Source organism: Chiroxiphia lanceolata, assembly GCF_009829145.1.
Source record: "Chiroxiphia lanceolata isolate bChiLan1 chromosome W unlocalized genomic scaffold, bChiLan1.pri scaffold_119_arrow_ctg1, whole genome shotgun sequence".
In the NCBI taxonomy this organism is placed as follows: domain Eukaryota; kingdom Metazoa; phylum Chordata; class Aves; order Passeriformes; family Pipridae; genus Chiroxiphia; species Chiroxiphia lanceolata.
This window is the reverse complement of record NW_022476498.1, coordinates 4,982-12,552: the sequence shown is the minus strand read 5'-3', so window position 1 is coordinate 12,552 and position 7,571 is coordinate 4,982. Positions and strand designations below refer to the sequence as shown.

The window sequence follows — 7,571 nt, the reverse complement described above, 5'->3', positions numbered from 1 at the left end:
GATCCCCACAGCTCCAGCCTCTGCCCCTCCACTCTGCTGGAAACGTTGAGGCTCCAGCAGAACCACCAAAGGCCAAGAGGCTTCTACCCACTTTTGCTGGCACACTGCACAGCGGGGCAAGTGTTGCTGAGCACAAGGAGCCCTTTTCCTCTCTTTCCCAAGGCCCTGTGCACACTGGGCACCAAAAAAAAGCTCCTGGGCCTCTGTGTGTGATAACATGGATGTAATATTCCCATGCTGAGCTCAAAGGAGGTGCTTGCAAGGAAGAAGCATCTTCCCCACAGGCTCAGGTGGCCCCAGGAGATGGAGCTTCCTGCATCAGTTCTCCACAGAGCGTCAGCAGCACAGGCAGACACTGCCCTGTGGAAAAGGCCGGGTCTTCCATGCCCTGCACAGCCAGTCTTGGAGCTGCTGGAATCTGCAGTAGGGAGCCATCTGTACAGCTCTTGGCACGTAGCAGTGTTGAATTGCCAGGCCTGCCATGGCGAGTCTGATGTCCTCTGTCACACCTGTACGGGCTGGAAGAGGTAGGAACGGAGACTACCAGAATGGGAAGAATGGAGTTCTCCGTACAGTTCTGATGATGTGGAGCGTTTCAACAGCCAGGTTTGAGACAGCAGGGCTGTCATCAGTCATGCCTTGAAGGGCTGGAAGAGAAAGGAAGAGAGCCAAGGTGAGAGGCCAGGGGTGTGGGGACGTGAGGAGCCCCTCCTGCCAGGGCCATCCCAGCCAGCTCTTGCCATGGCCAGGAGGGAGCAGGGCCCAAGGGGATGAGCTGGAAGGTGCCCTCGCTCACCTTGGCAGATGAGCTGCAGCTCTGGCTGCTCCTGCTTCATGGACCTGGCGGCGATCCCTGGGAACACAGAGCCTGTCAGGCCCCAGAGGCACAGGTCCCCCGCAGCGGCGCTGCCAGCCCGGCCACACGGCCTCCTGGCCTGGCAGGGCTGAGCCCGGGGCCTTCCCGCATGGGGACGCCCCAGGGCTGGGCTGGCACAGGGCGGCAGCAGGGGCCAGGCCACTCGGGGCTCCACATGCTCTGGGCCGCATCCTGCTGCCGCTGCAGCAACCGGGGCTGGGGCCGAGCTGCAGCGGGGCGGGGAGGGACCCCGGCCTTGTGGCTCACCCAGAAACTTGATGGCCAGCTTTCGCAGGGGCTCCTCTGGGCTCTCCAGGTACGGCAGGGCCTGGCGCACGTACTGGCCCACTCGGCTCCTGTCCTTTTCCAGCTGCAAAGAGCGCCAGGGCACGGAGGGAAGGCTGGGCTCAGGCTCTGCCCCTTGGCCGGGTGCTCCCTGCCCCCAGCACGGGGCTCCCCTGCCCTCAGAGCCCTGAGGCCCGTCCAGCAGCCACTGGGGCCGGGTTTAGGGGGAGCAGAGGGCTGGGTGATCCCTGGGAGCCAGGGGCTGGGGCTTTGGGACCGTCCTTACCAGGCACTCGGGAAACCTCCATGGCTGCTCCATGGTCACCAAGTGCTCAAGGTCCCTCCACTTCAGGAACCTGGCTGCACCAAACAGTGCTCTCCGAGAGGCCTGCACAGCAACAGAGGGCGGGCCATGGCACCGCAGCCCAGGGCACAGCACCCGCATCCCTGTGCCAAGGCCAGGAGGAGGCTGCAGGCGACCATGGGCCAGGGCAGGAGGCACAGCAGCCTCCTGCCATGGGGACACCAGAGCCCACGAGTCCTCACCTCTGCCACATGTTGGTTGTCATCGTGCCAGTTGAAGTAGAATGGCACCAGACTCAGGTACACGGGTGGCTTTAGGTTCTTGCTCCTCTCTGTCGCCTCCATCACCTCCCGGAAGAGGAGCATGGAGAGCTGCTGCAGCTGGCTGTGCTCCTGGTGCAAAGGAAGAGGAAAAGACCTCAGCACTGGCTTCTCCAGGCCCACCGGGGCACAGGCCTGAAAAGACACTGGGCCCAAAGTTTCCTGGCAGCACTCAGTGCCCACGATGAGGGGCACAGAGCCTTACGTTGTCAAAGAGTGGCCGCAGCGCCTCAAGCAACTTCAGGGCAATTGGGCTGGATATTTGGATGATTTTCAAGCCCAGTACATTGATGAACGCTGAGAGGGTCATCTGAACTGCGTCCGTGTCTGCATCCTGCAGTAGCTCCAGGAGGCTTTCATTCAGGCTCCGGATGCTCTTAGCCTGTGTGGAACACAATGCTGTGGTGCAGCCCCACGCTGCTGCCACGGGGCCCAGAGGCCAAAGGCACTTCCCAAAGGAGTCGGGCAGCTGAACGGGGAGGAGGAGAGCTGGGAGCAGCTGCCACAGCTGCCAAAGGCCAGCCAAGGCCAAGCTACTGCCTTGCACAGCCCCACGCTGCCGGCCCGGCTTCAGCCCCTGCCCCCTGCTCACCATTGAGGGAGCCTTGCTGAGCACCACCAGGCCTCGGAGCGCCAGGCGACGCCTCTCCGGGCACTGGCTGCGCAGGCGCCTTGAAATTATCTGCAGGACGCTGGGCCCACATTGTCTGGGGTTCAGGCAGTGCAGGACCTGAAAGGCAGGGAGCAGTGATGGGGGACCCGGCGGGCAGGAGCCCGGACCCGCCCGGGGCTGGGCCCAGGCAGCAGCACAGGGTGCAGGCACCGTCCCGGGCGGCTGCGGCTGTGAGAGGGCAGAGAGGGGGAGGCAGCTGGGCCAGGCAGCGCTCGCCATCAGGCTCACCTCCACCAGGAAGGCCAGGGCAGGCAGTTCCCACAGGGGCTCTTCCCTGCTGAGCCGTGGGAGCAGGCTGACGGCGATGCTGTGGCAGAAGGAGCGGGAGACACGGCACAGCTCCCTGCAAGGGGGAATAAAGGTGCCAGAGACCCTGAGCCAGGTGGGCAAAGCTCTCCTGGGACTGACTCACACAGGCCTGATCTTTGGCCACCAGCCCAGGAGAGGACTTGGGCACTTTGGGAGGTGGCTCCTCCTGTGCAGCCGCCCCTCTCTGCCTTTTCCACTTTGCTCAGCCATCCCTGGCTGCCAAGACCCTCTGGCCCAGCAGCACGGGCACTGTGTGGGGTGGCCTGTGCACAGGGCAGAAATGACAGGGGCAGTTGGGAGAAAGGGCTCTCACCTGGCCAGCAGACCCACTGCATAGTGGTGGCTGTCAGCCTTGAGGAGCATGTCCCAGACACACTTGCGAGCGATCGCCATCAGCACGTCCTCATCCAGCAGCTGGAGCAGCAGGGCTTTAACAGTCTGCACTGCAAACCTGTGTGCAGAGCACAGCCCAGGTCAGGCACAGAGCCCTGGCCCCAGCCCCGAGGGCGTGGCAGGGAGAGGGGACTGGGATGGAGCACCTGTTGGGGTTGGGGGGAAGGCTGCGCTGCTCCCGGCATCGCCTCCAGAAGGTCTCAACCCCCTCTGACATCTCCTCTGTGCTGATGAAAACTTGGAAGAGCAGAGTCGGAAGGAGGCGGGGGAAATTGTCCTTCACTGCCCCTGGGCACCAGGACAGCTGGAGGATCTCCCAGAGTGCCACAGTTGCCTGCCAAAGACAAAGCACCCAGAGACAGCTCTCAGGGCCCAGATGTCCATGTGGCAGGGCCCAAGAGTGGCAGGAACAGGTCAGGGGAGACACAGGGGGATCCCCCAGCCTGGTGTCCCTGAACCTGCCCGTAAGGCAGGCCTGCAGCCCAGTGCCTGGGGCAGGGAGAAGCAGTGGTGAGGGAGGATGGAAAGGCATCCCAGAGGCAACGTGGGGGCGAGCAGAGGCCAGCTCAAGAAACTCACAGCCAGGGCAAAGACATCCCTCTCATCCCCATCAGAGGTGCGTCTCCTGTGCGCTGGCCAGTATTCCAGCACACGGAAGAGGATCTGCAGCACCGGCTCCTTAGTCCCTCTGGAGGAGACGAGCGTCTTCCACATGGTGCGAGCAGCTCTGTGGAGTCACAGCTCTGGCTCAGGGGGGTCTGGGACACAGCTCTGTGACCTGGGCAGCTGCGGAGCCCAGGTGACAGAGCCACGGTGCCCTGTGGGGCAGGGAGGCAGGCTGGCCTCAGGATTGGGGGCTGCCATGACAAAGCTGGCAAAGAGAGGAGCTGGAGTGTCCAGGAAGTCTCCATCTCTCTGGCACACCATTTGGGACAGGCTGTCCAGGGGGATGGAGTCTAAAGGCAGGTGAGCCCTCAAGGCAGGTGGGCCCCATACCTGTCACAGGCTGGGGCAGAGCACAGCAGGGTCACTGCAACATCCGTGGGGTGTGCCTCAGTCAGCAGGACAAGAGTCTTGTCCAGCCTGTGCTCATCAGACACATTGGACGTGAGCCACTGGTGGATGCACCTGACTATGGCCGGCACCTGGAGGGGACACGAGGGACAGTTGGAGAGCTGCCAGAGCCAGTAACTTGCCCAGCTTCCCCCAAGAAGTGCTCCCCTTGCCACCACACTCTGCTGGTCTCAAAGGCTGAGGGGGCCCAGAGCAGCCAGCATGAGGGGCCACAGCATCCCTGGGGGACTGGAGCCCTGGCCACAGGCTGCTTACTTGCTTCGCTTTGTAGACACCATTCTCCACAAGCAAATCCAGCAGGGCAGCGCTGGTCTGGGCATTGAAGAGGTCCGAGTTTGCCGTGTCCCCAGTGGCCATGAAAGTGGCCTCTTCATGCCAAATGTACCTGATGAATCTGCAAACCAGCTACAGGAGAAAGGCAAGGAAGAGAGAGGGATGTCCCCTGGAGGGCTGGGACAGCGGTGCTGGGCTGAGCAGTGAGAGCAGGCCCAGCCCAGGCGGGGATGGCTGCAGGTACCTGTGCTGCCCTGCGGAAGCGGCCACGGGCACGGAGCTGCTCTTCTGTCCGCTCCTGGCCTGCATCTGGCAAAGAGCGAGCGCGCTCAGAGCTGAGGGGGTGCGGGAGAGGCCGGAGAACACAGCCCAGGCCTGGGCTCCAGGAGCAGGCAGGGCCAGCCCCGGGATGCCCAGTGGATGGAGGACAGCTGCCAGGAGATCAGCCCCAGCCCCTCTGCCCCCCTCCCTTTCCCTGGGCATGTCCAGATGGGATGGGACAGGATGAGGCCAAGGAGGCTGCAGCCACCAGCCCTGTGGCCCAGCTCCAGCACTCACCCTCCTGCGGGGGCTGCACCTGCTGCACCTCTTCAGGCTGCTGTGCTGGAGCAGCCCCAGGGCTTTCCTCCTTCTCCTCCTCCTTCACCCAGGCCAGCTTGGGCACCGTGGGGGGTCTCTGCTGCATGTCTCTGTCTGGTGTCATGGCTACCTGCAGCAGAGATGCCATGGAAAAGCTTTGGCTCCTCAAGTCCTGCAGTCGTGCCTTGAAGGCAGCTGCAAGAGAGAAGCCTGGGAAATGCTCCACCTCATCCAGTCCCACTGTCTGGCCTCAAAGGCACCTGCCCCAGGGACTGGAGATGCCTTGAGTAGCCCCAGGTCCCCAAGTGCCACACTCTGGCCTGGAGGATGCACAGGGGAGAGGTGGAGAGCTGCCAGAGTGAGCAACTTGCCCAGCTTCCCCTGAGAAATGCTTCCCTTCCCAGCACACTGTGCCAGCCTCAAAGGCTGAGGGGGCCCAGCGCACCCAGCTTGGGGGGCCACAGGCTGCTTACTTCAGCAGAGACAGCTCTCTCCTCAAGAAACTCCAGGCTGGGGGTATCGGCCAGGCGCTGAACAGGCGCGGCGTCAGTGCTCGCCACGCCCTCCGTCGTTGTGGCGTCGGCCTCCTCCGTGAGACCAGGCAGCACAGAGTCACAGTGTGACACAGCATCGCTCGATGTGGTGTCCCAGTGGGTTGTGTGATCACTGGTTGTGGTGTCACACTTTGCTGGGACAGCAGTCGACGCGGTGCTGACATCAGGCTGTGCCTTCAGCTGGGTCGGGATGGTGTCAGGCTGGGCCTGGACATCAGCTGGTGTGATCCTGGACTGTCTACGCCGACTGCCCATGAATTTCATAAATGTCTGCAGGAGAAAGAAGGGCAGGGAAGAGAGGGATGTCCCCTGGAGGGCTGGGACAGCGGTGCTGGGCTGAGCAGTGAGAGCAGGCCCAGCCCAGGCGGGGATGGCTGCAGGTACCTGTGCTGCCCTGCGGAAGCGGCCACGGGCACGGAGCTGCTCTTCTGTCCGCTCCTGGCCTGCATCTGGCAAAGAGCGAGCGCGCTCAGAGCTGAGGGGGTGCGGGAGAGGCCGGAGAACACAGCCCAGGCCTGGGCTCCAGGAGCAGGCAGGGCCAGCCCCGGGATGCCCAGTGGATGGAGCACGGCTGCCGGGAGATCAGCCCCTCTGCCCCCCTCCCTTTCCCTGGGCATGTCCAGAGGGGATGGGACAGAATGAGGCCAAGGAGGCTGCAGCCAGCAGCCCTGTGGCCCAGCTCCAGCACTCACCCTCCTGCGGGGGCTGCACCTGCTGCACCTCTTCAGGCTGCTGTGCTGGAGCAGCCCCAGGGCTTTCCTCGTCCTTCTTCCTCCGCAGCAGCCTGAGCAGGCTGAAGCGTCTCCCTGCCATGCCACAGTCTGGTGTCGAGGGCACCTGCAAAGAGAGACGCCTCGGAGAAACTCCGGGCCACTAAGTCCTGCAGAATGGCCTTGAGGCCACCTGCCACAGGGATTGGAGACGCCTCGGAGAAGCTCCGGGTCTCCAAGTCCTGCAAAAGGGTCTCAAGGGCACCTGCCACAGGGATTAGAGACACCTCAGAGAAACTCCGGGTCTCCAAGTCCTGCGGAAAGGCCTCGAGGTCACCTGAAAGCGAGAAAATCCTCTAAAACGCTCCGGGTCAGCAAGGCAAGAGTTGGCTGCGCGGGGGCTCCGCACAGCACCGCTCTGTCCCGTCCTGTCCCGTCGCCTGCTCCGAGGAGCACTGTTGACACTGTGGCCGTGTCACCAGCAGCACCTCTGTCACCACGGGTCATAAAGGGCCCTTGGACACCCTGCCCCCTTCCATCCCACCGGCCATGCCCAGCGTGTCACAAAGGGCCCTGGCACACAGTGCCACGTGGCCCGGGGCCTCCCCCAGCCCCGCCAACCTGCCCCACCTTGGAAGGAATCCACTCTCTGAAGTATCTAATCTGGCTGGACCTGAACTGTAGGAACGGTCCAAGAAATGAGCAAACACTCCCCTCCTGTGCCTGCTCACGGCAGCACAAGGAGCCCCCTCGGCCGCTGACGCAACCGCAGTGGGAAGGGCACGGGGCCTTCCACACAAGCTGGCACGGCCTCCTTGGGAGAAGTGCTGGCTGCTGGCCATCCTAAAAACGGGGGGTGACACCGAGAAGGAAGGTGTGGGCAAGGGCACCAATGCTGCTGGGAGCCCTTTGGCCAGGGCTGCACCCAAATCAGCAGCTGTGGCAAGTCCTGGCCCAAGGAGACCTGCCACTGCCCTGAGTCCTGGCAAGGCTGCTGCCCGTCTCCTGCCCCAAAGAGCTGTGGCCCCCTGTATTAGTTGGTTTGAATACATGTCCAGAATAAAGACAAGTACAACAGACATTCAAACCCTACAAAAAATCTTTTATTGCAGTGAGAATAAAAAAAAACTACTGGCAAAGAGAATCAAAAGCTAAAAAAGAATACAAAAAAACTGCTTTATCAGTTGGCATTCATAGAATACTATGAACAGCTTTTATTATAGTATTAACTTGAAAAAAGG

General features: G+C 62.4%; 1 protein-coding gene across 1 annotated transcript; it reads right to left on the bottom strand.

The window, feature by feature from the left end:
• Positions 1–208: 208 nt before the first annotated feature.
• LOC116781295 (maestro heat-like repeat-containing protein family member 6) lies at positions 209–6,885 on the bottom strand. The gene is made up of 18 exons (XM_032676997.1): positions 6,313–6,885; positions 6,005–6,069; positions 5,540–5,890; positions 5,046–5,196; positions 4,732–4,796; positions 4,470–4,619; positions 4,137–4,285; positions 3,720–3,867; positions 3,287–3,474; positions 3,061–3,198; positions 2,667–2,781; positions 2,358–2,495; positions 1,971–2,147; positions 1,688–1,837; positions 1,428–1,529; positions 1,124–1,226; positions 797–853; positions 209–647 (listed from the first exon to the last, which is right to left on the bottom strand). The coding sequence occupies exons 1-18, from the start codon at positions 6,431–6,433 to the stop codon at positions 541–543; spliced, it is 2,475 nt and encodes an 824-aa protein (XP_032532888.1). The 5' UTR covers positions 6,434–6,885; the 3' UTR covers positions 209–540.
• Positions 6,886–7,571: the final 686 nt, after the last annotated feature.